We start from the raw sequence: 27,275 nt of genomic DNA on the forward strand, positions 1-27,275 counted from the left end.
GCCGTTCAAAGCGCAATTTGTCTGGGCGGGGCCAATCGCGAGGCGCAGCCAATGGGAGCGCCGCCCGCGGCCGCGCGGCCAATGGGGTTGCGCTATTCTAATGAGCCCGGCTTTATCAGAAATGTTGGCGCTGCCCGGCCCGAGCGGAGGGTCCGGGTGGGACCCGCGGGGGGCACCGGGCCCTGCCCGATCTGCCGGCCCTGCCCGATCTGCCGGCCCTGCCCGGCCCCGCGTGGTCCCCGCGCCACCCCGCACCCCCGGCCAGGCCGGGCCCCGGGGGCCCAGCAGCCCCCAGGCCAGAGGGAATGGGCGAGCCGTCGCACCTCCGGGGATCCGGGCTCTGAGGGTCGTCTCGGTGCCGGAGCCATGGACGCCAACCTGTCGGGCACCTTCCTCCTCAACGGCCCCTCGCTGGGCCCCTTCCCCGAGGCCAAGGCGCCCGTCTGCCAGTACTCGGTGCAGAGCTCCTTCTACAAGCTGGGTCCCCCCGGGCTGGGCGCCCAGCTGGCCGCGGGCACCCCCCATGGCATCTCCGACATCCTCGGCCGGCCCGCGGCGACGCCCAGCAGCGGGCTCCTGCCCGGCTACCCGCACACGGGCGGATTTAACGGACTGAGCTCCCCGGGAGTCTATTACGGGCCCCAGGTGGGCGCCCTCCCCAAGGCTGGCGGGGAGTACCTGCCGCGGGGCCGGAGCTGCTGGGCCGAGGCGGCCCCGGCGTGGCGGGGCGGGCGGCAGTGCGGCGGCCGTAAGTACAGCGGGCCGGGGCCGGGCAGGGGGTGGGTGGGTGCCCTGCAGAGCCCGGACCCTTCGGCAGCGGGGCAGAGACGTGGGGCGGCTGCCCGGGCTGCGTCTTGTCCATCACCTTGCGCCAGGTTAGCCTGCGGGCTGCCCCAGAGAGGAGAGCTGCTGGACCTCGAACTGTCACAGAAGTTTCGGCTCCAGAGCAGAGGGCAGCTCCAATGACAGAAATTAACTCTTTGCCCCCAGGCAGCCACAGCTGGCAAGGACAGGCAGAGCACTCTGGCTCACTGACCCCCCTTCGCTCCAGCAGTGTCACTGGGGTTGGTGCCTGGTCCAGCTTGGGGCAGAGACAGGCAGGATGGCTGGCCCCGGGCTGGCAGCACCGCTTTCCTGCTGGAGAGCTGGCAGGGGAACTGTGGAGCATGTTGCTGCTGTCCCAGAGGGTAGGTGGGATGGGTACACCCACGATCCCATGGGGAGTCCTGGGAGGCTCTGGGCCAGTGTCCCATTCCACCCTTTCCAGGTGATGTTTTTGGAACAGATGGGTCAGGCAGCTCGGCCATCCGCTCCTGGCACAGCTACGAGCTGATGACCAGCTCTGCCTGTCTTCTGTCCTGCATCCTGCAAGGTGTGGGGCATGGGGCAGGTGTTTCCAGCACTGCGTGGCTCTGGAGTCCCGCACTGTTGGTAATGACCCTTCCCCTCTCAGCACAACCCCCTCGTGCTGTCCTTGAGCAGGAGCTGCACAGCCTGGCGTCAGCTCAGCCCCCCTGGGATGGGGCTGAAACCTTGAAGCCAGAATAAGGTTTTAATTTGGAGGAGAGCTGGTGTGAGGGGACTCTGTGGGCACTGAGGGCTGGTGCTGTGTTCAGGAGGAGAGCTGTCCAGAGTCGTGGGCTGCACAGAGCTCACCTGCTTCTCTCATCTCCTGCAGCCCCTGCTCACCTGGCTGACAGCATCCACAAGAAGAAGCACACGCGTCCGACCTTCACAGGGCACCAGATCTTTGCTCTGGAGAAGACTTTTGAGCAGACCAAGTACCTGGCAGGTCCAGAAAGAGCACGGCTGGCCTATTCCCTTGGCATGACTGAGTCCCAGGTGAAGGTGAGTGTTGTCCCTTCGGGGCAGGGGGTGTGCAGTGTGGTGGCTGCTCACTGGGCTGGGCCCCTGGGGCGGCAGGTCTGGTTCCAGAACCGACGGACCAAATGGAGGAAGAAGAGCGCCCTGGAGCCCTCCTCATCCTCGCAGCGGGCGGGGGGCTCTGGTGGAGAGCGGGCGGCCTCTGAGACCGAGGACGATGAGTACAACAAACCCCTGGACCCTGACTCGGATGACGAGAAGATCCGGCTGCTGCTGAGGAAGCACCGCGCGGCCTTCTCGATGCTGGGCCTGGGCTCCCACAGCGGCTGAGCTCGGGCACGGCGGCTGAGCACCGGCACAGCCAGGCCCCCGGGGCTCAGGGAGGCTGAGCCAGCCCCCTGCATCCTGCCGGGGTGACTGCCCTCCCCAGCAGTGCCCGGCTGCCGGAAAGGGGCAGCTGCCGGCTGGACGGGGAGCGTGGCTCGCAGGGCTGGGGGCAGCACGCGTGGGCAGGGTCAGGCATGGCCGTGGTGTCAGCACCGATGAAATAAAGGTCCCAGTCAAGCCCAAGCACTTGTTTCGTGGGTGTGCGGTCCAGGGTGGCCCTGCGAGGCTGGGCCGGAGAAGGGTCAGAGACAGGACGTGTGGGGCAGGGTCTGTGTGCCAGGCAGGGGAAGGGGCCGTGCTGTGGCGCTGTGTGTGTGGCAGGAAGAGCCCACAGGAGCAGGGCGGCCCTGGGGACCTCTTCCAGGGTTTTCTGTGGTCTGGGCGTGCACCAGCAGCAAGAGGTGCTGGTTCAAAAGTCACTCGTTGGGGCCTCTTATTGGAACCTCTTAGCAGCAAATAAATATCATTTATCTTGGCGGTGTGAGTGAGAGCCCATTCACCTGTCGGGGCTGCAGGATTGATGTGGCGTCAATAGCCCTGGTGTGTTTGCCTGCCAGCCTGGTGGGTCCCCCCCTCCCACATGCAGTGGGGGCTGCACATCCACACCTGTGGGCCTGCACACCCCCTGCTCTGGCTGCCCAGGGGTGGGTGCTGTGCAGGGCCAGCCGTCCCCAGGTGCCAGAGGGGCTCCTGCTGGCACAGGCACAGCACTGGGGGCCCGGCGAGCTCGGCAGTTGTTCAGCCAAGAGCCAACTCAGTGCCAGCCAGGTGTGAGCAAATACCCGGTCTGTGTCTTGGGAGGAAATCAATAGGAGATAAGGTGCTGCCCGCCCATCAAGCACTGATTAGCGGGGTGGCACAGGCACGGAAGGAGCAGGCACAGGGAAAGGATGTCCTTTCCTACGGCCCCAGGCAGTACCTGGGCCAGGCTGGTGACCAAGTCCACGTCTGGGACAGTCGAAGGCCCTGAGCACCAGCCTTGTGGTGTGTTGCTGCAGACCACGGCTGTGTAACCCTCCTGCCCAGGCCCCAAAGCCCACACGGGGCTTTGGCTTCTCTCCAATCTGTCCCGGGGCTGGAGGCACTTTCCCAGGAGCCCTGACTGCCTGGCAGCACTTTCCCAGGGCTCAGGAGATGCTGTCCCTGCACAGGTGCCTGTCCAGCATCCACAGCAAGCGCAGGGCTCGTAACGGTCCCCCCTCAGCCACCCAGCCCCTCCGCTGCCTCCACGGGACGGGTGCCAGGAGGGCCGAGGGGCAGAGCCAAGGGACCCTTTGCAAGGATGTGGGATGCCAGGTCCCACGGCAGCGTGGTGCACGGGGCTGGTGGCAGGGCTGGGAGAGACACATCACTGTCCCGTGGGCAGGAGCAGGCTCTGCACGGTGGGAGAAGTGAGGGGCTGCTGTTGGGATATTTTTTTAACATTTTCTAAGCTGCCCAGCGTGGCTGACAATTTTTAATGTACTAACTGCCTGGTCCAGTGAGCTGATTAATTGGTGCTATGGAGATCAATACAAAACAGAAAATTAAAACAATTTTAAAGTGATTAAGTAGTTTAACACCTGTCTGATGCCACGTCAGAGCTAGGAGACAAATAAAGCAAGTGGCAAAGGGCCTGCTGTAGGCAGGGAAAGTGACAAATGGCTGCCACAGCCTGGCTGCCCCGTGCATCCCCGCAGCCAGACAGGACCCCAGGCACTGCTGCTCCGAGCAGGCCCCAGCCCCCTGGCCAGGACCACCCTCCTCTCCTCGCCCCCCTGCCCACCGCGGCTCCCCCTGCCCAGCAGAGCGGTGCCCCCTCAGCGCTGGGGTCTCACCGGGGTGAGCGCAGTGACCAGCTCTGCCCAGCCTGTGCCAGGAGCTGAGCAAGCCCCGGCTGTGTGGGCAGAGCCGGGATCTGGCGGTGCTGGGGGTGCGAGCGCAGGCAGGGCAGCCTGGCAGGCAGATGGATGGCAGCTCCGCTTCAATTCCGCATCCCTTTTCTCCCAGACAAACCCCGTCGGATTTTCATAAATCAAAGCGCCACACTGTTTAATAAAAATTTATTGACTTACAAGTGATTATTTATCAAAAGGCCATTAATAGCGGCTCTGGGAATGATGTGCTACTGGGTGGTGCATGGAGACTAATAGCAAATCAATGCCAGCATCCGGGCAGAATGCATATGAGAGCCCCGGGCCCCCGCGGGGTGCGTGGCGGCTGCAGCCCGAGCCAGCAGCCCCTGCCCCGCCGGCCGCCCAGAGCTCCCCCCCCGGTTATTTATCGCTTACAAATGAAATGATCGATACTTTTAATCTAGAGCTAAATTTATTAACTTTCTCATCGGAGAGAGACATATTGACTGGGGGCATGGGGTGGGAGAGCCGAGGAAAGATGGATGTGTGCCTCCTAACCTGTCCAGCCAGCTCCCTGCCTGCTGCAGAGCGTCCTGAGCGCTGCTGGGGACGGTCCCTGAGCACGGCGAGCGGGCTGGGGGTCCTGCAGAGCTGGGGAGGGCTCTGCACACCCCCACAGCCTCAGGGACAGGGCACCCAGCTGTGGGCAGGAGACTCGTGGGCACCCGCAGCGGGGTACAGGTGCTGCAGTTGCAGTGGGTGTGTGGGAGGCCTGACCAGAGTAGAACCTCTGCCCACACCGTGCAGTGGCATCTGCATGGCCTGAAGGCAACGCCCAAAGACCCCAGAGCCCCTGCCTGGGCAGTGGGAACAGGCAGGCAGCGCTGTCCACGTCCCCAGCCTCAGCTTGGCACGTGGGGAAGGGGCATCCACAGCTCCAGGTGAGCACGGCCCAGCCTGGGCACCCCATGGCGCTCCAGGACTGGAGCTCCCTCCAGAGCTGGCCAGACCACAGGACTCTGGGAGGGTCTTTGTCCAAATGGCCTCCAAGCAAGGGAAGATCTTTGCAAGCCCTGGAGCCAGGGCAGCAAAGTTCCATCAGGCAAATGGGAAAAAAAATGCACAGGGAAATTCCAGTTTAAGGCCACTTGGGACAGCTGTCCTCTCCCGGGGGAGCAATGCCCTCCCCCACAAACAACACTCGAGGTACAGAGGCACTTCGGTAATTGCCTTCTCCGGGGTGCTAGAAAATGCAAGCAGGCTTCAGCAGGTGGTGAAACAGCTTTTGCTTGTAAGAGCAGGCAGAGAACCCAGTGAAAGTACTAAGGTTTGTAGGAACTTAAGGAAAACTGGAAAGTACACGGGACTTGCTCAAATGCAAGTTGTTTTACTGAGTAATTTACTTGCAGAGCTGAAAGGGAAAGGGGCACCACCTTCAGCACAAGATTTCAGTTTTCCTGCAACAAGCTGAGATTATCCATGGGCATGACAAGGTCAAATCCCAGAGTTTCCCTCGGGAGACTTTTGAAAGGGGAGCTCCCGCCTCAGCCATGAATTCTCAGACTCTCCTACCCACCCTAAGCTCCCACCAGAGCATATACAGATCCCCACCAGTGACACCTGGCACCCTGCAGCTCCAGGGAGGCTTCCAGGGAGATCATCCTCACTGCAGCAGGAGCAGCAAAGAGGCTGTTACTCAGACACTGGAGAAGCAACAGTCTGGGTCAGGCTACGACAGGAAAGTGGCAAAACAAAAGATTTCTCCTGGAAGAGGATCTGGAAATAGCCTGAGAGACCACATTCTGCTCCTAAGGGGTTTATGCCACACACGTGAGAGGCTCATGAGGACTCCCTTGGTTGTCAAGGCAGCCAATTTCAGCACAGCTCACCAGCTTCAGTGCCGTGGGAGACTTGTGACTGACACACAGGCACATCATTCCAGTCCTCCCCCGGGGCTGGATACACCAGATGGAAGCACACGACACCAGAAGAGTTTCTTTTAATACTGCCCCTGCACGGGGCTTCATTGTAACAGAAATGAGAAGGCATCTTTGCCACGAGCTGCCCAGGGCCTAACGACTCCAGGCAGTAACAGTGCCTCTGGAGAGAACAGCCAGAGGATGAAGGAGTGAGTCCAAGCAGCTCTGGAGTGGCCCAAGTCCAAAGGTTCCGAGTTGCTCCAGACAGGCCCTGGCTGGGAGGGAGAGGGCTCTGCCAGCCCCTCAGCAGTGCTGGAGCAGCGGGATCAGGAGCGGCTCCGGTCTTCGTGGTTGCCTACAATCATTTTGCTGTAGAGTTTCTGTTGCTCCTCCTTGAAGGCGTCTTTCACCTTCTCCCTCTTCAGTCCTCCATCCCTGGGGAGAGAGTTGTGTCAGGGGGGCTGCAGAAAGGCACCATCCTCGGATGGGGCCACTCAGGGCAGGTCAGAGCTCCAGCAGCTGCCCCTGAACCACACGCTGCAGGTCACACTGCAGGCCAGCTGTCCCCAAGGGGAGTCACTGTCCTACTGGGTTCTGCCAGGAGCTGCCCCACGGCCCTGCACTGTGCCCAGCATGGCAGCTCTGCCAGAAACACGAGCTGATCTGGTACCACTGCAGGACCCTGACTGCCTGCAGAGCCCCTCTGCCTCCCAGGCTGCAAGACCTCAGGGCCTGAGAAGAGAATTTCCCAAGCTCAACACACCTTGCTGAGCAGAAACGAGTCAGACCCAGGGCATCCCACTGCAAGCTGCAGCCACAGAACGAAGCCCTGGTGCCCGACACACACAACAAAGAAACAAAGACTTCAGTCCCTGCTAAGAAGAATATTCCTCCAAGGCCTGCTCTGCCCTATGCAAGACACAAATGGAGCTCTACAACCCACGAGCACATGCCAGAACCCAGGAACAGGGAACTGCCACCAGGAAGAGAAAAGCCTGCCTGGACTCACCAGAGCAGATCCACGAGGCCTCCCTGCCTGGCAATGGCTGACTTCACTCGATTGGCAAACTGCACTGCGTCCTCTTCAGGCTGTGGCAAATTAAGACTGTTCAGCAGGAGCCAGGGGCCAAATAGGAAGGAGATGAGAGAGGCCAGGTTCACCTCACTTACCTGCCTGGTCATCGGGGGCAAGTACCAGACACTGCAGACAATGGCCCAGCTGGTCATCATCCTGAGGAGGTAGGTCACCATCCCATATTTGCTGCTGTTCCAAAAGGCATCTCCAAACTGTGGGTCATACTACAGAAGCAGAAGAGTTCATGAAGTTCAGGCAGTGGCTGCACCCTCCCCGAGGCTCCAACTTCCACCCAAGTCCAGCTACAGGCCAGCTCTCCCAGAGTGACCTCAGCTTTCCCGTGCCTTCAGACCAGGATGGACTGGGCTGCCAAGACAGAGGGCTACTTGTGCCCCAAGAATGTTGCCTTCTCATACCTTGATGGCTACAGGGTAAACCGTGGCTCCAATTTCAAAGCTCCCCTTTTTGAACATCATCACAGATGTGTTGTTGATGCACGTTCCTGGAAGAGACAAGCACAACTTGCTCAACTTCCATCTGCAAGTCCATTCAGAGGTCTAAGCTACAGGCTTGAGGGCTGGACCACAGGAACTCCCCCCTAAGCCTCAGTCCAAGCCCTGTTCTCTGCACAGGATGGGTCACTGGGACATCCTTTATCTGACCCCCACGTTCTGGACTCAGGCAGCTCTAAAGGCACAATGTCCCTTTGTCTCAATGAAGGGTCTCAAGCCCTTGGCTGTGTAAGAAGGGAAGGAACAGAGATGTGGTGCTGTCCCAAGGTGCCCTCTCCACCAGATGCTTGTCTGGCCTTGCTGCACACTCACCTTCTGGAAAAATAAGAATGGGCAGTTTGCTCTTGTCCTGGACATGTTCTGTGAGCCTAAACAGAAGAGTGTCACCAATTAGCAGAGGGGACAGTAGCTCTCACTAGCAATCCACACAGTGCACAGTCCTTGACCTGCAGTCACCAGGGACTACTGGAGTGCCCACAAGAGGGGCACAGTCTGCCAGCACCCCCGAGGCCAGGCAGTGTCCTCATCCAAGGGAAGGGAGCAGGCCCCTGCCCTCCCCCAGCCCACAGCCACCGACTGTCACACCTTTTGGCCACCAGGTGACGATCTTTGACCTCGGAGCGCTCGAACCAGACGTGGGGACAAGCCTTCACCATGGCCCTCTGGATCACACCCATAAGCCCGCCGTGGATCTGACCCACCTGCACAGCGCAAGGAGATACAGGTTACAAGAGCTGGGCACACATCCCAGCTCCACAGACAAGTTGAGATTCATCTTCCTACCCCTGCCCTGGAAAGGCTGACAGGAAAAGTCCCAGGCTCTGACTGGAAGGACAGACACAGCCAGCCCCAAGCGCTTTCTGCGTGGCACAAGGTCCAGCTGCAGAAGTGCTTTGCTCTCCCAAGCAAAGCCCAGAGCTCTGCTTGCAAAGCCGTGCCCACAGACCCCTGGTGCTCCCAGTCCCAGGCCAGGCTTGCCTGGAAGCTGTGCACAACAGTCTGACAGTGCCATGCCATGCCATGCAGGTAAAGTAGCTCTGCATGCTCAAGGGACTCTTGCTGCCCACTCCCTGCCCCTCACATGCCTGCTGCCCCCTCCACGCAGGCAGCCAGGCCCTGCAGGCACAGCGGGGACCTCACCATGGCGTAGTAGCCATCGCTGGCCAGGATGATCACATCGATGGGGGAGGTGTGATTGGCCACGCAGATGCCTCCATTTCGGGGTCTGTTTTCTCTAAATGCAAAACGAAGGTAGGGGTGAGGAGGGAGGAGTGAGGCCTGCACGAGGCCCGGCCTGGAGCCGCTCCTGGGCAGGGCCAGCCTGCTGGGCAGGGCCTTACCGGTCGTGGTAGGTGATGATGGCCGTGAGGGCACGCACGCAGATCCGGTAACACATCAGGTGGACATGTTTGCTCAGGAACTCCTTACACCTGCAGCCCAGGACAGAGACCATCACTCCCCAGTCCTACAATCTCCCCTGTAATGGTGCCACTCAGCCCAGCTGCCCCAGGCCCAGATCCAGCCGAGCCTTCCCATCTCTGCCACAGCAATGCAGCATGTCCTGGGCTTTGCCATCAGCTTATGGCCACCCACGAGGACCAAACTTTGGCCTTTGCCCTTTTCTGTTATTACTCCTTTCAGAGACCAGGGCTGAGCGGTCAGCCACAGGTTTAGTGTTCACATCTAGGCCCTCTGTTTAACATTAGAGGGTCTCTATCCTGAGAGGCCGTGTCTGCAGGTGGCAGGACAGACAGGCCTTGCAGGAAAACTTGAGGATTATCGGGTCTCAAACTGCAGGGGGTGCTCCCCACCTGCTCTTCCCTTGAAGATGAACTCACCTTCCATTTGGCAAATATCCCACCACTGTGGTACCGGTCACCAACAAGCTGATGCCAGTAAATGCCAGGGCTATCCTGCAGAAAGAGGGAAGCCACACGCTAGCAAAACCAGCCACAGCCCCTGCTCCCCGAGGCACCTGGCTCTGCTGATGGTGTTGATCAGGCCCACAGGCTGCAGACCAACTGCTCTGGCTGCAGCAGGAACAGCCCTCCCAGCACCCACCTGAGGGGCAGCAGGAAGCAGTAGCGGATGAGCACCCCGAGTCCCCAGAGCACAGTGAGGCGCAGGCTGATATACTGGAAGTTGTAGTTGGTCCTGCTGAGCAGGTTCCAGGACTCCAGCTCTTCAGCTGAGAACCTCTTGGTCACCTCATCGTCCATGATGGTCTCGATGCCTTTGCGGCAGAAATAGAAGATGTCTGAGAGCTCAAACTCGGGGGTGTCCAGGGCTTTGCCGCTGCCACTCCGCCGCATCTCCTTGATCTCCTCCTCCAGTGATGTTGGCTCCTTTGCAATGATCCCTGCAACGTGCCATGGGCAGTTCTGAGCAAAGTGTGACCTGCCTGCCCAAAGAGAGCCAAGAGCCAGGCCCTTCCTCGCCCACCCTTCCTCCAGTCCAGACAGGCACAAACCAGCCCTCCCCACCAGCTGGAAATGAAGTACCCCCGGGGTGCTTCCCTGCCCTTCCTCACGAGAAGGACCTCTCCAGAACTCCCTCCAATCCATCTACACGGAAAAGGCTTCCCAGTAGACCTCAGCTGCTCAGAGGCACCACATCCACCCCATCTTCCCAAAGGAATTCCGAACTTCCTGCAGGGCAGGGTCTCACCATTGACATAGGGCTTGTACAGCGGATGGTTCTTCTCCTTGGCACCGCGCTCTATTCTCAGTGTGGCCCACTGCAAGACAGACAAGACAACCAAGATTGACAGGCCTGCAGCTCCAGGCTGTGCTGCCCTGCTTCACAGTCCACTGCCAGGAAAGACATGGTTCAGGGGAGGACATGGGGCTACAGCAGGAGCTTCAACAGAACTGCAAGAGTGAGTGATGAACACAACTGACCTGGGGTGGAAGCAGAGACCAGCTGGGAAGCAGATTTTTACAGCTGAGATCTGCCCACAATGGGACACGAGGACTGACCGGGAGGTGATGAGCACAGGCACAGGAAAGCCACGATGTGCACACCTCTCTGTGCCACCCTGCAGAGCAGGGCCCCAGCAGGAAACAGAGAGTGCCAGAGGGCAGGAGAGTGCTCAGTGTGAGATGGCACAGCAGGATTTTCTGCAGCTTCCATGACCTCTCTGCTGCACCTGGCACGAGGTTGCCACTGCACAGGTTTTGCCTGAGCTGTGCATCCTGCTTGGGTGGTCTGCACCACGCTGTAGGAAGCTGATCAGGGGACCAGAGCTATTTTTCAACCTTGTTTCTTCCAAACTCAAAGCAGAGACTGTGTTTTCAGGTTGCTGCTGAAAACACCAGGCTGATGGTGGGATGGGATCCTTTCCCCTCCAGGTCAGCTGATGGCTGCTGCTGCTTCTCAGCTCACCAATCCACCCTAAACAGCAGCAGCAAGCACCCTCAGACAGCTGGCTGCCAAATCCCATGTCTGGACTACCTGTTCTCTCAGCTACTTTTCAAGGGCACCAGCACAAACTGCAGGCTGGATTTCTGGGCAGTCTTCCTGCCTGCCCTTCAAGAAACCTTCGCAGCCCATCACTCCTTGCATCACACAGGCCTGGGAGGACAAGCTTCCGAAGGAGGAGGACTTGTATACAACATGCTTATCTGGGAAGGAGGGGAACTGCTGGGAACTCCTGGCATCCTGCTCTCAGCCCATGCCAGCAGCAGATCAGGAGGCAGCGATGTGGGAATGCTAATTGCATACGGAGTGTCTGGCTCACCTCGCAGCCGCCTCTGCCAGCAGCAGGAACTGCAGGATTGCAGAAGATTGCCTAGACACTGCCATCCCAAGAGAAGTCAGCAGAGGAGCTCTGACCCCGCAGGAGCTGAGCAGCCTATGGAGAAGGCATTCATGGCAAGCCCAGCACATCTCCATCCTGACTGCAGCAGCAGCAAACCCGGCCCCCCACCTGGGCAGCACCAGGCAGGTGCCCTCCCTCCCCACCAACACGGCTGTGTCGCTGCCAGGCAGGCCCTGTGGCTCGGGCTGTGCCCCACGAATTGCCAGGCTGGACTGCTGCCCCTCTGGGTTCCCAACACTGGCCTCTAGAGCTGGGAAAATCATTTGGGCAGATAATGGCCCCCAAACACGCAATTCTGAACGGCCAAACTTAACGAGCAAATTTGCCACCAACTCGGGGAGCAGCTGTGCATGTGCTCCTCTATCCCACCACCAAGATTCTTTGATAAAAGCTGGAATAGACTTCCCACTCTTTTCAGAAAAAGTTTCAAACACCAAAATAGGTGTTGAGAGTAAATGTTCCTGAATTGAAGGGAAAAAAAAAAAAAAGAAAACAAGGTGAAAAGTTCCATTTCAAAAAAAACAAACCTCTTATTTTTCCCCCTGCTTCAGTCAGTAAATTTGAAGTCAGGTCTTCAGACATCTGTGTTAGCAAAGCCCCTCACAAAGACCAGAGTCTTCTCATTCACACCTCAGGCTTTTGGGAGGACTCAGAGTTTAAAGAGCTGAACACTGTGAGCTCCAGGGCTGTCTTCCCAAGCCAACCAGTACACAGTTATATCACAACCTGCTCTGGGGACGACCAGCCCTGTTCAAACAGCAGTAGCTGTACCATAAACCCTTTAGCAGCATGAACTCCACATTTAAGAGCCTAAAACCTCCCCAGCAAGCACAGGGTGCCCCTTTACCTTTCCCCTGGGCTGCCAGGGTAGGGTGCTGTAGGCTTTACCTGCTACTCCTAAATAAAAAATTCTGGTCTGCTCAGGGACTCGCTTCAAGGAGAGGTGTTGGCTCAGAGACAGCCCATAAAATTAGACCGCCAAAGGCAGGCAAGGGAACAGCATGACCCCAAGCTGGAAAATTCCACTTGGCCTCTCTGTGCCAAGAGGGTCGGCAAGGGCTGCTGGTCGTCCTCTGAGGTGGCAGGTCCAGACATGGCTCAGCAGGCGACACTCCAGGACAGAAGCACGTTGAGAGCTCTGGGTTCTGGCCATAGACCACTCAGGGCTTGCAGGACAAAAGTCATGCCTTACCTCCTGCTTTTCCTTCATCCAAACATGTCCTGGAGGGGAGCAACCTGCTGGCTGCAGGCTGGTGCCTCTCCATGGCACCACACATCGAGGTGTACCCGCTCTCTGCCCCTCCAAGCCGTCCTTCAGACCCCGCTGCATCCCTGCTGACTGCCCAGCCTCACCAGCCCATTCCTTTACTTGAAGACTTACTAGATTAATTAGAGGGAAAAACCAGCCCACAGACAGAGGTCTGGTAAACCACATTTGGCCAAGATGAGCCAAATGGGTCATCTGGCCTCACCATAACACCAACAGCCTGGTCGCTCACGACGCCCTGCTGAGGCAAAAGCCTCTCTTCCTAGCATGACCACGCTCGACAAAACCCCTGCAAACACACAGAAAATTCTGAAATCATGACTTACCTGAAAAATTTTTAGTAAAGTCTTCATGTAAACTTTGCGGATGCCAAAGGAGACTCCAAATATTGCTGGCACGATGATGAAAACCAGCAGCAGAGTGAAGAGGACAGTTATGGAAATCCCCAAGAGATTAACCACCAGGCTGTCAAAGGGGAGCAGGAGGAACATGGTGAAGGGCCCAGGCAAGGCCGGGGCCCTGCAGCCAGACAGAAGGACTGTCTGCAGCGATGAACCAGTCCTCCTGTTACTCAGCAACAGCCTCACACACGCACCGAGTCCGCAGCCTGCTCACAGACCCCATTCCAAAGTTCACATCCTTCTGGGGCTCTGAGAGACAGGGAACGCAACAGGATCGGGGAGAGCACTTGGGAGAAGGAGCCAAGAATCCGCCAGGAGCCCAGGCGAGCCGGGGCGGCGCGGGCCGAGGGGTTCAGAGCAGGGGGCACACGCACACCGGTCTGTCCATGGGCGTGCGGCGGGCACGGCAGCGACACGACCGCGGGTGCCCTCCCGGGCTGCTGCTGAGCGAGTCCTGCGGCGGGGCAGCTCGTGGAGAAGCTGGCGGCAGAATCCCCTCCTGGCTGCTGAGAGCATGCAGAGTCTCTTCAGAGGGACAAGGTGGAGTCCATCCCTGAGCCTGCATTGGAGGAGGTGGAGGGAGTTGGCACTTGCTGGAGCTATTATTGTTCTCCCCACGAGGACACGGGTGCCGGCGCAGGTCCTCGCATGACGCCTGGAATGAGTTGAACGCTGGAGGCCGCTGGCATCCACTCAGGCTGGAGGGCTGTTACAGACACGAACGGAGCCTGTGTCCCTGGAAAGCTCTTCAAACAGCGAGCTGGCTTCTTGGCAGACGAGGCACTCACATGTCACCGGCAGCAGCGGAGGAAAGAGCAACACAAGTCAGCGGCTCGCAGAGATGTCAGTGCAGAGACGGTGGCGGGAAGCCAGGGACAGTGGGCTCTGGAACCTGGAAGGCAGTGCTTGGGTGAGGTCACACCACTCGGAGAAGCTCCTGAGACACAGCAAGACTCAGACCAGTACTCCAGCTACCGCCTGGCACTGTCATCGACTCAGGAATCACTCCCTGCTGCCACTTGTCCTGTATTTTCATACCATGCACACCTCAGACTCAGATGGAGCAGACTCATCCACAGCCATGCCTAAGGCACAGGACGCTGCAATCAGGTCCCAAGCACAGGAAAGGAGTGACAGAGAGCCCTTCCTCGTGACAAAGATCTTATCACCTCCCTCATTTCAGGGCATCCCAGAGCACTGAGGAAGCGAGGTACCCAAATTCCTGGGAAGACATCACTTCCTCTGCTCCTGTACATCTCATCCTCGGTCACCCAGGGCAGCTTTACAAACAGTTCAGGACAGGAAGTTACCCCAGGGGGAGAATTACTGACGATGATTAGCCAAAGAGGAATTTGCTGGGGCACGGGGACCAGTCAAAAGGTCACACACCCTGCAGCACGGCCCTGCTGGGGGAGGATGTGCATGCACAGGACCAAGGTTTGTGACAACAGTCAAGTCTGCTCGGGGGAGCCTTCTCCCCCGGACACCACCTTCACCTGGCTATGGAGTGTCAACCTGAGGATGGGATTTAACAGGTAGGTACCTGATAAGCACACGGGGCAGAGGAGAGTCTGTGAAGATCCTCTTGCTCCCCTCTACGGTGTGTTCCAGCTGCTGGTTAAACACTGCTATACCAGTAACGCTAAGAATATAGTTAGTGCTTCAAAGACACGCGCACAGACCGTGTCGTGGGAGAGGCAGCTCGTCATCCACACGTGCAGCTGCCCATTATGCCGGGGCCGTCACCCATCCGACCCAGGACTCAGCCGGCGAACAGGTCAGACCGGCCCCCCGAGCCGGCAGCGAGGCCCTGCGAGGGCTCAGCTATCGCTCCCGTGCACCGTGTCACCGCCGGGCCGGGCCGGCCCCGCCCGTGCGGCCCCGCCCGGGGCTGGGGCAGCGCCCGGCGGGCACAGGGCCCGCGGCCCGCCCGGAGCGCCGCCTCGGGGCTGCAGCGGAGCCCGCACAGCGGCGGCACGGCCCGCCCGGAGCGCCGCGCTCGGCTCCGCGGTCTCGGCAGGGCCGGGGCTCGGCCCTCCCGGGGCGGAAGGGGGGGGCGGCGGGGCCGGGTCGCGCCGGGGAGGCCGCGCTCCCGGGGATAACGGTGCGCGGCCGGGCCGGGCCCCAGCCGGCCGCCCCGGGCCCGGTCGGGGCGGGGCGCTGGGGCCGCCCCAGCCGGTGGGTCGGTCGGTCACTCCCTCCCCCTCTCCCTCCCTCACCCCGTCCCTCCCTCACCTGCCGCTGTCGCCGCCGCCGCCGCCGGGCCCCGCTCCGCCCCGCCACGTGCCGTGCGCGCACCCGCGCCGCGCGGCCGGCGTGACGTCAGCGCGCCGCCCGCGGGGCCGCGCCCGCAGGGCCGGCCCGCTCCCCTCGCAGCCGGCAGGGGGCGCCCCCCGCCCGGACCCGCCCCGTGGGGGGGCGGGAGGAGGAGGATGAAGGGCAGGAGGAGGAGGAAGACAAGGAGGTGTATGAAGAGCAGGAGGAGGACGGAGAGCAGGAGGATGAAGGGCAGGAGGAGGATGAAGAGCAGGAGGAGGATGAAGGGCAGGAGGAGGATGAAGAGCAGGAGGAGGATGAAGAGCAGGAGGAGGATGAAGGGCAGGAGGAGGATGAAGGGCAGGAGGAGGATGAAGAGCAGGAGGAGGATGAAGAGCAGGAGGAGGATGAAGAGCAGGAGGAGGACGGAGAGCAGGAGGAGGAGGAAGAGTAGGAGGATAAGGAGCAGGAGGTGGGTGAGGAGCAGGAGGTGGATGAGGAGCAGGAGGTGGATGAGGAGCAGGAGGTGGGTGAGGAGCAGGAGGCAGAGGCAGGAGTCGCGAGGCGCCATCACTTTATTAAAACTCCCCGTTACAGCACCAGTGACCGGACGCCCGGTAACCCTGCGCTCAGCCCTTCTCAGGACGGCGGAGCACAAGCAGCCCACCCCCTCCCCAGCAGCTCCCTCTGCACAAGGCACTTGGGCAGCACCAGCCCCCGCAGCCCCCCGCTGGCTCAGGCACGGCCGAGGGGTCCAGCCCACAGCCCGTTCCTTGTCACTTGCATTGCCTCAAGAACATACAGGAGTCGCTCCAAGGAGCAGCTTCCAGCCTCTGTGGCAGGAGCCAGCAGGGAAGAAGCTTCTGCAGAGACCAGCAGCTGCTCATAGAGCTGTGGAGGAACTAACGAAACTGTCAGCAGCATCTTCTGCAGCTGACCCTTTCCCCGAGACTCTTGTGCCATGTCTGGGACGTGGAGGGGACCTCCATGCCTTCACACACTGCCCTCCTACCAGTAAGGAGCCTGGGTCTCTGAACACCGCCAGGTCTGCAGGCGAGACAGGACCAGGGCAGCAGCCCCAGAGGTGCCAAGATGCTCCCAGGCCCCCTTCACGGCACGGGAGGATCCGCCCACATGGAGGATCTTGTAGTTCTTCCCATGATTGTTGTCCCAGTGGGTCTTCTGTCCACACTGGAAGGAGATGCAGAACTCTGTGGCCCTGCGGCCGCTGGCTGGCTTGGGCAGGGTGAGCTCAAAGGAGAAGATGTCTGTGTCAGCTGAGCCGTACGTGCTGTGCATGTACTGGCAGGGGACGTCCCGCAAGCTCTTCCAGCCGTCGAAGGTGATGCGGACTGCCACCTTCTTCTCGTAGGCAATGTTTCTGACCTTCACTGTCCCCGACAGAACGCGGTCCTGGATCACACAGCTCTCCAGGCAGACGAGGTTCCTGTGCAGGTTGCTGCGGAAAGCCGTGTAGTCCGCTGAGGGCTGTGGGAAGTCCAGCACATACCTGCACGCTTCTGGGCGTGAGTCCCACAGCCTAGGGCGGAAGGAGGCGAGGTCTGACAGGGCGTGCTGCAGGTCACAAAGGTCCTCCTCGATCCTTGAGAAGAAGCGGACGGCCGTCAGCGAGAGCCCCTTCATATCAGCAAACACGACTCGCTTCTTCTTCTGGCCCTTGGAGCTCTTGGTGCTCTCTCGCCGCTCGGGCTCGTGTTCTGCGCTCAGCTTCTGGTTGAGACAGGATCGGAGGGGTTTGCGGCCTCGGTTGCCCCGCAGCTCCTCGTAGGAGTTCAGCAGCTTGCGGATGGGGGGCGAGTGGCTCAGGCAGAGCCGCACGGCCAGGTCCACGGGCATGGCTGGGGGAGCGACGGCCCGCCTGCTGCACACCTGGAAAAGCCTAGAGGCGAAGAGGGGGTCAGGCCCCGGCCGCCAGCCCCGGCGAGCCCCCCGGCCCCGCCCGCCCCGGCCCCGCTCACTCGCCGCAGCTCATCCCGTCCCGCGCTCCGCTCCGCTCCCGCCGCGGCGGCTCCGCATCAATGGGACCGTGGGAGCGGCCGCGCCCGGGACACCCCGCCCTGGCCAATCAGCGCCGCCGCCACGCCCCGGACACGCCCCCTGCCACGCCCCCGGAGCGGCACGGAACGGGGAGACCTCCGGGAGCACCAGCAACGGGCCCGGGGGGACCGGCAGGGGAACGGCACTGGAAGAGCTCCTGGTGCCGGAGAAAGGCGAGTGCTCTTGGAAGACAAACGTTCATGGAACTACCAGCACCTGGAGGAAGCTCCGGGAGGAAGAGGAGCATGTTCCTCTCGTGTTGTATTCAACGGGGGAAGCTCAGAATGGTTTTGTACATCCCTTTTCAGGTGCCTGTCCAAAGACAGCTATTTCCAAGGTGTCTAAGCACAGAGAAAACCCCAGACCCTGGGTTCATCCTCAGAAGCTTCTTATCCTGCTTGTGTGCACTGAGAAAGTAATTTGCTCACATCCGAGCACTGTGGTGTCCCTGACATTCATATTCAAAATCACCTTCACTGTTCAGCTCACATGTGACTCCTTGACACTAAAGACTGTCACCTAAATCAGATCACCCCTGCCCTGCACTCCCTGATAATCTCTCCAGAGCTGTCTAGCCATTTATGTTAAGCAGCCCTGATTGTTCCTGCTGACAGCACAGATTTTCATCAGCTCACGAAACAACTGACCGACCTATCAGTATTTCTACATGGCTTTTCATCACCACCGTGTCTGAATGTCTGCAGTACAAGGCAAGACACCACTCACGGCATGACCAAAGTGAGGGTGAACCCTGAACTGGCAGAAACCTGTTCAGCCCCAGCCTGTCAGCAAAACATCTGAAAGCGCCTTCCTAGCAATAAAACCATTTGCCCCACCTTTTTCTGGACCCTGGGAGAGCAAATCCGGCTCAGGCAGGGAAATCACAGCTCACCATCAGTGCCCTCCCTGTGACCTCTTTCACCATCTTCCTACTTTGCATTCAGAGCTGATCACTCAGCAAACCAAAGCCACTTCACCCGGGGGCAGCAGGGAACAGGGAACATATTTGAGCCCAGGTTTTACAGCAGGCCCTAGGAAAGCTGCCCAGTCTCTCCCTGCAGCACAGATTAAGGTGGATGCACTGCTGTGTCTTCTCCACCTAAAAGTTCAAGCCAAAAAACATCACTTTCTCAAAGTTGTGGACACGCCTCCTTCCCCCAGCACAGACAGAACAGAGGTGCAGTGTTAGCAGTTCCAGAGGTGTCCCAGTATTTAGTCATGGAAGGACACAAAAGCAGGTAGCAACATTTTCAGGTGTGCCACAAATGGCTCTCACTGGGAGGCTGAGCAATCTCAGCCTGCCAGCCGTGTCCACTCTCCTGCCCAGCCCGTGAGGACGCTGCTGTGCCAGGTGCCAGGCTGCAGAGAGGAGCTGCACCAAAGGCACTCTGCACACCACCAGGTCAGCTGAGGTTCAGCTGCCGGAGGAGGACAGTGCCACTCACGCTCGCAGCGCAGCAGCCACGTGAGGCGCAGCGTGGTGGCAAGCACAGGCTGGCTGGACCAGTGTTCACTCAGACTGAACAGGGCCAAGGAGAAAGCGGCCAGACGTGCCACCCAGACAGTGCTCAGGCAGATCCCCAGCTCACGCTTCCGCAGCAGCAGATTAACCAGGACTTTGGCTGGGAGCTCCAGTCACCTCTGTGAAGCTGTCTGGCTGTAAATACGGGCAGGGCACAATCCACAGCCCTTCCTGGGGAAGGAAGGGGAATGTGCAGGATTAAACCCTGCCTCCTCTTAACGTCTATACTTGAAAGAATCTCCTTTACCTAAATGGATTAATTAGGCACACTATAAACCACACACGCAAAACCACTCACACTACAAGATGCCCTATGTCACCCCCTGCCTGGCAGGAGAATGTGCTCCCCAGACACCCCTCACATAGACAACGCAGAGAGGACCCTGCCCTGGCCAACACGAGCCCCTGTCTGCCCACACCCCTGACAGGTGCTGAGGTACCACAGAGGGGACCTGGCCTGGGCAGCCCCACAGGGAGCTCTGGGGGTCCCCAGGCTGTGTGTGTGTGGGGAGGGGTCGTGGTGGCTGCTCCCCTTGCCCTGTACTTACCGCTCCCCCTTAGATGAGCTGCACGGCTCCTGAGGCCACCAGCGGGGCCACGGTCCTGTAGCGGATCAGGTGCTGTGAGCCCTCCTCCAGGTCGATGGCATATTCCCTGTGGGCACAGGGGCACCTCAGCTGCAGCCCACGCCCACCGCGACACCCACCTGCACCCACGAGGGGACGAGCCCACCCACCTCTGCTCATCCGTCTCGGGCTCCACCAGGATGTTCTCCTGCCGCTCCAGCACCCGCAGGAACACAAAGGAGTCCAGGTTGGGCTTCGGAACTGCACACAGTGGATTGAGAGCACAAGCTCAGCCCCTGCTGATGTTCCTCCACAGGACAGCAAAGGAACCCCAGACAGCTCTGAGCACTCGTGTGCCCTCCCTCAGGGCAAGGCAGGACTGCAGAGCAGGGGACAGGGGACCCTCTGGCAGCAGCACGGAGCTGTTACAACCCTGTCAGCACACCATCTTTGCTTCCCCTGAGCAGCAGCTGGACAAGCCCTCACATTCTGGGCTCCCACACTTTGCCCTGGTGCTACAATTTTCAGCTTAACCTGGATGGACTCACCTGACTTTAGGAGAGACAGTTTCTGCAGGTTGGGTGGCATGTGTTTTAGGGCCACGTCTTTCAGGTAAGCCTCTGTGTTCGCCATGTACCTGAAACAAACCATTGGAGCACTGAGTGGTTGAATGAAACACAAATCTGCACAACAGCAACAGCTCCTGGTCCCACAGGCACAGCCAGAGACAGGCCCCTGGTAACTGACTCAGGGTTATTTTGTTTCAGCTCTCTTTTCCTGCCCATAAGGAAAACCTCCTGGTAAAGCACACTGATCCTTACTTAGACCTGTCTAAGGTTCTCAGTCTTGAGAACTGTTCAGCACAACACACAGGTGAGTTCAGTAATCTACAAAAAAAGGGAGGAAAACACATCGAAAACCTACTTACTCTTTAGCAAAAGCAAACTCCTCTGGTGACAGGATGGAGGGCTCCCCTTCCGCTCGAGACTTCTCCTTCTCCAGGATGTGGGGGAAAAACTTCTCTATCTGATATTGGAACAACACCCAAAAGAATGAGACAGACCTCTCCCAGGAGTTCAGTGCCCAAATCCCACTCTCCATTGGCTTCCCCTGTAGTAGCTGTATGAGCACCCCAGGCCAGCCCAAATCCCTGCTCCTGAACGAGCTGTGACACCAGCCAGGCTGTGCAACCACACGTGGAATGGCAGGGCTCAGGTAGAATGGGCCAGCACTCAACTGTGCCAGTCTGGGCTGAAGGTGAAGGAAACAACGCTCACAGCGTCAACGCTACTGTGATGTCCCTTCACCACCACAGGGGAGTGTGTCCAAGGAATTCACTCCTTTGGGTTGCACTCTCGAGAACAGGCAGAGAACACGCTTTAACTCAGTGCCTTGCTGAGGGAGGAGGCCTTGCATGGGTAAGAATCCCTCCTTTTGAGCAGTGCCCCCTCTGGGCTGCAGAGCCAGTGTTACCTTCACCAGCCGGCATCTCAGGTAGCTGCTGAGCACGAAGCGGATCCTCTCGATCTCCATGCGGTGCACGCTCACCTTCAGGTCTCCTCTCTTTGCCCGCTTCAGGTTTGCTTCCTGCAGGGAAAAGTCAATAGGCATCAACTGGCCGAAGTGTCAAACAGCAAGAAACATAGAGCAAGACAGATTTTGTACACAGAACCCAGGGAACCAGACTGCGGCTGCCCTCGGTGACCCAAAGCACCGTGTCCCTCATCCCCTCCCCAAGGCAAGCTCAGAGGGTGCTCAGAGAGCCTTTTCCCCAGAGACAGGGGAGCAAACAGCTCCCAGAGACAGCCAGGGGTGTGCCTGCCAGCTCAGCCACCCCTGTGCCACCCCAGCCCTGCAGAACCCACCATGTGGTCCAGCTGTTCCACGACACACTCGACGATCTCGGGTCTGCTCTCCAGCAGCTCCGGAGCGAACTTCTCGTTGAGCCAGGCCTGAAAGAAGGGCAGGCTGCCAGCGTGAGCGGGGAGCGCCCGCACACGGCCCGGCCCCGCGGCGCCCAGCACCCCCCGCTCCCCGGCGCACGGCACCTGCTCCAGGCTGCGGATCAGCTGTGCCGGGGTGAGCACCAGCTCCTCGCCGCTGCTGCCGCCGTCCGAGTCCGCGCCCGGCCCGTCCCCCCCGGGCGCCGCCATCGCCGCCGCCCTCGCCGCCCTCACGGCGGCCCCGCCCGCTGCGCACGCGCGGCAGCCCCTCAGCCAATCAGGAGGCAGATCCAGCGCGCGGCTCTCGGCCGGGCTGACCCCCCCCCCCCGCGCTCCCCCCGGCCCCGCTGCCCCTGTCCCCGCGTTCCGGGGCCGAACCGTTCCGGGGGGGCTCCCCGGGAACAGCCGCGACCCCCGCCCCGCGCTCCGGGACCACCCCCGGCACTGCCACACACACCCACACTCGGCTTAAGAAAAGGTTTACTGATCAGTACTTCTGCCAATATTGCAACAGCTGTGAAAGGCAAACACTGTTACACAGTTTAGAAAAAACAAGTTTTTTATACAATGAAAATATTAAACAAATCTCAAACAAAACCCCACAGTGGCTGAGGAATGAGCCTGGAGTTCCAGATCCAGTATTAGCACCTGCAGCACCACCAAACCAGCACCTGGGCCCCTGCTCAGTTGTCTCTTCTGAACTCCCGAGTTCCTTCTACAACTGGACACTGACACCCGGCACCCAAACCCAGGCTTTCATCAGGGACAAGGATGGAAGGGAAAGGATTAAGCCAGCTGGGACTGTGGGCCCTCCATAGTGCTGAGCAATGTCCATGCACGAGGCTGCCAAGGAATGCACAGCTCTGCTCCTGCAGCACCGGGACTGAGACCACCTCACACGACACCTAACAGCTCGTCAAAGCCATGTTTTCCTATAAATTATAGATAATAAACCCAGAAAGAAACAGTTGTACACTTCACATATTATTAATCAGAGTAGGGTGGGAGTTGTTATGTTTATTGGCTCAGCATCCACTTTACTGTGCTCGTTGTTCCCAGCCCCACAGGCCCCCCCTGGGGAGCACAAAGACCCCCAGGGTTCAGGTCTGGCCACCCCTCCCCTCCCAGGGACAACCAAAACACCCACACAGGGAGCACTTTGCCCTCTGGTTTCCCACAAGAGGCATTGCCTTGGGTCACTCCTGGTCAGGAAGAGGCCCTGTGCATGTCCTCACCCCAGCACTGAGCTGGAGGGAATTCCCAGCCCTGGGCCAGAGCTGTGCAAAGCTCCTGAAGGACAGGAGGCTTTGAGGGCCAGGGAGGAGCAGCACTGCACTCATGGGACTAAAGCCAAACCTCTGCTGGGCTGAGGGCCCCGTTTCTTTCAGGGGACAAAGCAGCTTTACCACTTCTGCTTTTTCTTCAGGGAAACAAAAATAAATCCCAAAGCCAAACCAAAACTAAAAAGTGATTTCATTGCTTCAAAATCTGCTGTAAAGTGGATGCTGAGCAGCTAGGTCACCCCTGGGGAGCAGTTTGAGGAAGTTAGTCCTTGTAGTAGATGGCACTGTGGATCTGGCAGCAGAGAGAGGAATGATGCTCTAAAGGAGGAGGTAGGGGAACCTTGGTACAGCAAGTCCACCGGGGAGCTGTCATCTGCAAAAGAGGTGTCACAGAGAGTCAGAGCACAGCTGAGGTTTGTCATCTCAGGAGGAGGCTGGAATTGATCTGGGATCGAGCTAACAGGTACCTGAGACTCCACAGTTTTATCTTCCACTGGTCAAACCTCTGTCTTCATAAATGGTAATTTCAATCTGCACAGAAAAGCTGTTAGGGAAACACACCATAAAGAGATTATGAAAGCATAACCAGAAAAAGGCAGGAAAACATGAGGATGAAGCTCTGCTTCACTCCTGCTGTTTTAAGGGGTCTCAGAGCTCCAGAGCAAAGGGAACAGCCCATGTGAGATGCCCTGTCAGGTTGGGCTCCACCACATTTTCACTGCCCTCCCATCTGCCAAATCTTAATGCACCAAAACCTGAGCAGAGACCAGGACACAACAGAGAGCACCACAACCAAAGCCAGGGTCTGCTGTGCCACAGAGCAGGCCTGAACAGAGGTGCCCCACTGAGACCAACAGGGAGCACGAGCCAGGACACAACGGCAGAAGCCACAAAAGGATACAACTCTGAGTCCTCTTTCAATGGGGTCTGTCAGCAGGAGGCCCTGAGGAGCGTAGATCTTCTCGTTCTGTTCCTGGATGAATTTGGCAATTTTCTTTAGGACCTGCCAACAGAACAGCACAGCAGTCACAGCTCCTTCCCCAGGCTTCCTGAGTCACAGGTCAGAGCCCCAGCAGTGACACGGGCATGGAGAACCAGAGGGACCCAGGGACACCTCCAGGGGATCCAGGGACACCCCCAGAGGACCCAAACGGAGGTACCTCCCCAAGGAATCTGTCCCTCAGCACTGCAGGCCACAGGAACCTCCCCAGCCCATGTCCTTGCCTGCAGGGGAGGCAAACACACACCTTCTCATAGTGTGTCTCCATGCACAGGAAGATGGTGTAGGCGGTCAGGCAGGCCAGACACCCCTCCAGGTAAGACTGGCCCCCAAGTTTTTCAGCTTCTGCATAGAGGTTGTTCAGCGTCCGGACCGTCTCCTCGAACTGCTGCCTGTCAATCTGCAGGAGAACAAGAGGGGCTGTCACAGCCTCCCTCAGACATCCCCTCCTCTCCTGGAGAGCTGCACTGAGCTCAGAGCCCCAGCCTGAAGGACACTCAGTGCCAGGGTGCAGCTCCTGTGCTTGGGCTGGGCCTGGATTGCAGCACAATGGACACAGAGAGAGCAGCTCACAGCACCCCCAGCCATCCTGAGCTCACAGCCAGCACAGACGGGCAGTGCCTGGACACTCCTGATGCCCACGGGGCTGCTGCAGAGCTGGCCAAACACCCCCCAAAAACCGCAACACCCCAACAATCACAACGAAGGAACGAGGGCAAGGAAAAAGCGGAGCGACAGGAAGAGAAGGGGGCAGCGAGGAGTGTTTGTTTTGCTGTCAGCTGAGGATCTCACTCCTGGCAGCACCGAGTAAAGCGAGAGCACTCGAGGCAGCGCTTGAGCGGCCTCGCAGCGCGCTCATCAGGAAGGGCGAGATTCCACGGGAGGGGAACGCCCGGGGACAGAGCCGGCCGTGCCGGCGCAGACACAGCTCGGGTCCCCCGCTGCCAGCCCGGCGCCTTCCTGGCACCGGCACCGCGCCCGCCCCCGCCCCGCGCGGCCTCCGCTGCGGGTCAGTGCAGGGACCCCGCGGGACCGGCTCCGGGAAGGGCGGGGCACCCTCCAACCCCCGCGGGGCGCCCGCCCGTCCGGCCCGGCCCGGCCTGGCCCCGCTGGCCGAGCCCCGGCGCGCCGCGCCTCACCCTGTTCTCCAGCTCGGCCGGGAACTTGCTCTGGAACTGGCAGCGTGTGCCGCCGCTGTAGTCGCGCTGGATGAACACCTTGCCCGCCACCGGCGCCTGCTGCGGCCTCATCGCCCCGGCCCGCCCGGCCCGGCCCAGCCCAGCCCCGGCCCCGCCAACCGCGCTTTGCGGCTGTCGCGAACGCGCCGGACCCGCGCCGGGCAGGGCGAGGGCGGAAGTGCTGCCCGCGCTGCGCCGGGGCGAGCCACTGCGCACGCGCCGCTCCGCCGGGCTGCGCCATCGCGGGCGAGGGGGAGTCCGCGTGACACACGGAGTGTGTGGGAGTCCCCCCACACACACCTCGCACATGGTACCGCCCGGGAACGGCCCCGGGAACGGCCCCGGGAACCGCCCCGGGAACCGCCCCGGGAACCGCCCCTCCCATCCCGGGAACGGCCCCGGGAACGGCCCCTCCCATCCCGGGAACCGCCCCTCCCATCCCGGGAACCGCCCCTCCTTCTCACCTGGGGGGACGCTGAGCAGCGAGAGATTCTGCTCAGAGGGGCAGGATTCCCTGCTGCCCATGAGGAGCTCCAGCTTCCCCCTCACTGTCCAGGTGTGAGGATGGGGCAGCCCAGGCTGCCTGGTCCCTGGATACTCGGCTGCTGGGCCTTGCCTCACTCTCCTGCCCTCCATCCCTCCCACAGGAGCAGCCTGAACTAATTAACCCTCTAGCACTCCATAATGAAGTCCAATAAACACCTAATGGGTGTGCTTGAACAGTCTCGGCACAGGCTGCAGGAAAGCCCTGCTCTGTGGGGTGAGAGCAGGGAGTGAAGGCTGGGGCTGCCCCCCTGAGCCGAGACCCCCAGCCCGGCCCCTGCGTGGCCTCGGTGCTGTCAGGCACTGTCCCCTCTCTGGGGACCCGGGACACGAGTGAGGGCAAGGCAGGGTGGGCTCATTGTCCCTGCAAACCCTGGGGTTGGTGCCCTGTGTGTGCCAGGCGGCCTCGCTCTGTCACAGCGGGGCTCCAGCAGTGCCAGGAGCCCCAGTGCAAGGGAAATGTGCTCAGAAATATTCTGCTGAAAATCCTGTGCCAGATGGATGGCATCTTCCTAACCCTAAGCTGGTTCCAATGTGCAAACAGTTAAGACCATAATGTTAACATTTTCTCAGATGTTTTATGTGCATATAAAATATTCTCAAAGAATGTGCTCTCCAATGCAAGGTTTTATCCCATTACAATTTTACTAGAGTTTATAAAAACATAAAAATACGTTTTCAGGGTGTCTGAGATACTGCTGGCCTTCACAGTAAACTCTGAAGACTTTGCAGTCTTCAATATAATCACTACTATGTGGGAGATGTCTCTGAAACTTTTGTGATGAGGTAAATGTGTTAATTTCTCAGTCCTGTATCTGATCACCTCTGAAATTGCTTAACATAGGAGCAGTTAATAATAAATATGTTCCTTGTCTGCACTGAAATCCTTGTCCTGACAGCTCGGGTGATGGTCCTGCTCGGGCTGACTCAGGTCACAGCATCTCCTTCCTGGGCTGATGGGAGTCCTGGCACCTTTCCTCCAGCACCAGGAGCTGCTGTGACTCCCAAGCCCCAGAGCCCTGGGGTGCATTCCATGCCCTGCAAGCCCAAAGCAGGGAGACCTTGGCAGTGCAGAGTTAGTTAAGGCTGGACTCGGTGATCTTAGAGGTCTTTTCCAACCTTAGGGATTGTGATTCTAAGGCTGTTTGGGCAGAGGGATAAGCCCCTGGCTCCCACTGCTGAGCTCAGCTGCCAGAAAAGTTCCCCGGGAAGCAGCACAATCTTTGTTTGGTCATTAAAGCAGAAAAAGAGAGAGGGAATCTTAGGAAATGCTTGAAACGATTAGGTGATCTTAACTCTAAGGAGCTAAACAAATGCAAAGCAATTCCACCCCCCCCAAGCCCCTCGTGCTGCTGTAGAATGTAATCTCATTTCTAAACACACAATTACAGATAATAAAAAGAAAAGAAAAGAATAATTAATTTCTGCTTCCTCATGCAAATCCTCTGACCAATCATTTAGGGATCAGGGGCAATTCAGCTTCTTGTGCAAATTCCAAACTGAAGGCCTGAAAAAAACAAGTGAATGGATTTACTTTTCTAAGAACCAGTATTAACAAAGGTTCCATTTTCCATGGTTATGTGCCTGGCCAGACAGCCCTTGCTGACAAGCTCTCAAAAAACATGTGTTGGCCTGTTGAAAAGGCCCCAGTGTTGACTGACAGACAATTGAAGTGACAAATTGTTTCATTGTACTTGGCAGGGAGAGCGCTGTATTAGATAATTATGGCGAGGAGGGAAGCGACAGGTCACAGGTCAGAAGACACGTCTGACCCTGTTTTCTGAAAGCCCTGAAAGGAGCCCACGCCCGGCAGAGCAGCGTGATGCTGACAGAAGCTTCTCCTTCCGCTGTGCTGATTAAGAGCTAACGAAGATGGGGCGGGGAGG

At 59.1% G+C, this 27,275-nt stretch overlaps 5 protein-coding genes across 5 annotated transcripts; 1 reads left to right on the forward strand and 4 right to left on the reverse strand.

Moving 5' to 3' along the window:
• Positions 1 to 226: 226 nt before the first annotated feature.
• NKX6-3 (NK6 homeobox 3) lies at positions 227 to 2,164 on the forward strand. Its single transcript, XM_027901125.1, has 3 exons — positions 227 to 748; positions 1,679 to 1,848; positions 1,924 to 2,164. Exons 1-3 carry the CDS (start codon positions 367 to 369, stop codon positions 2,152 to 2,154), a joined length of 783 nt encoding a protein of 260 aa, XP_027756926.1. The 5' UTR covers positions 227 to 366; the 3' UTR covers positions 2,155 to 2,164.
• Positions 2,165 to 6,027: 3,863 nt separating this feature from the next.
• Positions 6,028 to 14,828, reverse strand: GPAT4 (glycerol-3-phosphate acyltransferase 4). Its single transcript, XM_027901123.1, has 13 exons — positions 14,584 to 14,828; positions 12,966 to 13,932; positions 10,220 to 10,289; positions 9,614 to 9,911; positions 9,391 to 9,465; positions 8,893 to 8,982; positions 8,693 to 8,786; positions 8,138 to 8,253; positions 7,865 to 7,920; positions 7,457 to 7,542; positions 7,136 to 7,264; positions 6,975 to 7,054; positions 6,028 to 6,400 (listed from the first exon to the last, which is right to left on the reverse strand). The coding sequence occupies exons 2-13, from the start codon at positions 13,128 to 13,130 to the stop codon at positions 6,292 to 6,294; spliced, it is 1,368 nt and encodes a 455-aa protein (XP_027756924.1). The 5' UTR covers positions 13,131 to 13,932; positions 14,584 to 14,828; the 3' UTR covers positions 6,028 to 6,291.
• A 1,086-nt stretch (positions 14,829 to 15,914) lies between these two features.
• LOC114066434 (protein phosphatase 1 regulatory subunit 3C-B-like) lies at positions 15,915 to 17,189 on the reverse strand. The gene has a single exon (XM_027901124.1). It carries the CDS (start codon positions 17,151 to 17,153, stop codon positions 16,305 to 16,307), a length of 849 nt encoding a protein of 282 aa, XP_027756925.1. The 5' UTR covers positions 17,154 to 17,189; the 3' UTR covers positions 15,915 to 16,304.
• On the reverse strand, positions 17,100 to 21,615 carry GINS4 (GINS complex subunit 4). The gene is made up of 8 exons (XM_027901126.1): positions 21,491 to 21,615; positions 21,308 to 21,394; positions 20,916 to 21,029; positions 20,371 to 20,468; positions 19,991 to 20,079; positions 19,613 to 19,703; positions 19,425 to 19,530; positions 17,100 to 17,196 (listed from the first exon to the last, which is right to left on the reverse strand). The coding sequence occupies exons 1-7, from the start codon at positions 21,593 to 21,595 to the stop codon at positions 19,434 to 19,436; spliced, it is 681 nt and encodes a 226-aa protein (XP_027756927.1). The 5' UTR covers positions 21,596 to 21,615; the 3' UTR covers positions 17,100 to 17,196; positions 19,425 to 19,433.
• Positions 21,616 to 21,848: 233 nt separating this feature from the next.
• On the reverse strand, positions 21,849 to 24,964 carry GOLGA7 (golgin A7). The gene is made up of 5 exons (XM_027901147.1): positions 24,808 to 24,964; positions 23,916 to 24,068; positions 23,570 to 23,671; positions 23,136 to 23,199; positions 21,849 to 23,041 (listed from the first exon to the last, which is right to left on the reverse strand). The coding sequence occupies exons 1-4, from the start codon at positions 24,916 to 24,918 to the stop codon at positions 23,152 to 23,154; spliced, it is 414 nt and encodes a 137-aa protein (XP_027756948.1). The 5' UTR covers positions 24,919 to 24,964; the 3' UTR covers positions 21,849 to 23,041; positions 23,136 to 23,151.
• Between the last annotated feature and the right edge of the window lie 2,311 nt (positions 24,965 to 27,275).

The sequence above is a fragment of the Empidonax traillii genome, unplaced genomic scaffold (assembly GCF_003031625.1).
Source record: "Empidonax traillii isolate 1590-97213 ecotype Southwest subspecies unplaced genomic scaffold, ASM303162v1 scaffold763:size302500, whole genome shotgun sequence".
NCBI classification, from domain to species: domain Eukaryota; kingdom Metazoa; phylum Chordata; class Aves; order Passeriformes; family Tyrannidae; genus Empidonax; species Empidonax traillii.

Excerpts from the sequence above, each read along its gene's own strand:
- GPAT4 (XM_027901123.1), bottom strand. The coding sequence starts at position 13,130 with ATGTTCCTCCTGCTCCCCTTTGACAGCCTGGTGGTTAATCTCTTGGGG. Across the intron at positions 9,466-9,613 it reads TGCTTCCTGCTGCCCCTCAG|GATAGCCCTGGCATTTACTG; the intron begins GTGGGTGCTGGG and ends CTCTTTCTGCAG. Across the intron at positions 7,921-8,137 it reads CGTCACCTGGTGGCCAAAAG|GCTCACAGAACATGTCCAGG; the intron begins GTGTGACAGTCG and ends TCTTCTGTTTAG.
- GOLGA7 (XM_027901147.1), bottom strand. The coding sequence starts at position 24,918 with ATGAGGCCGCAGCAGGCGCCGGTGGCGGGCAAGGTGTTCATCCAGCGC. Across the intron at positions 24,069-24,807 it reads CGGCCGAGCTGGAGAACAGG|ATTGACAGGCAGCAGTTCGA; the intron begins GTGAGGCGCGGC and ends GTTCTCCTGCAG. Across the intron at positions 23,200-23,569 it reads TTGAAAGAGGACTCAGAGTT|ATTGAAATTACCATTTATGA; the intron begins GTATCCTTTTGT and ends TTTTCTGTGCAG.
- GINS4 (XM_027901126.1), bottom strand. The coding sequence starts at position 21,595 with ATGGCGGCGCCCGGGGGGGACGGGCCGGGCGCGGACTCGGACGGCGGC. Across the intron at positions 19,704-19,990 it reads ACTGTCTCTCCTAAAGTCAG|TTCCGAAGCCCAACCTGGAC; the intron begins GTGAGTCCATCC and ends CACTGTGTGCAG. Across the intron at positions 19,531-19,612 it reads CCCGAGACGGATGAGCAGAG|GGAATATGCCATCGACCTGG; the intron begins GTGGGTGGGCTC and ends CTGTGCCCACAG.
- NKX6-3 (XM_027901125.1), top strand. The coding sequence starts at position 367 with ATGGACGCCAACCTGTCGGGCACCTTCCTCCTCAACGGCCCCTCGCTG. Across the intron at positions 749-1,678 it reads CGGGCGGCAGTGCGGCGGCC|CCCCTGCTCACCTGGCTGAC; the intron begins GTAAGTACAGCG and ends CATCTCCTGCAG. Across the intron at positions 1,849-1,923 it reads TGACTGAGTCCCAGGTGAAG|GTCTGGTTCCAGAACCGACG; the intron begins GTGAGTGTTGTC and ends CTGGGGCGGCAG.
- LOC114066434 (XM_027901124.1), bottom strand. The coding sequence starts at position 17,153 with ATGCCCGTGGACCTGGCCGTGCGGCTCTGCCTGAGCCACTCGCCCCCC.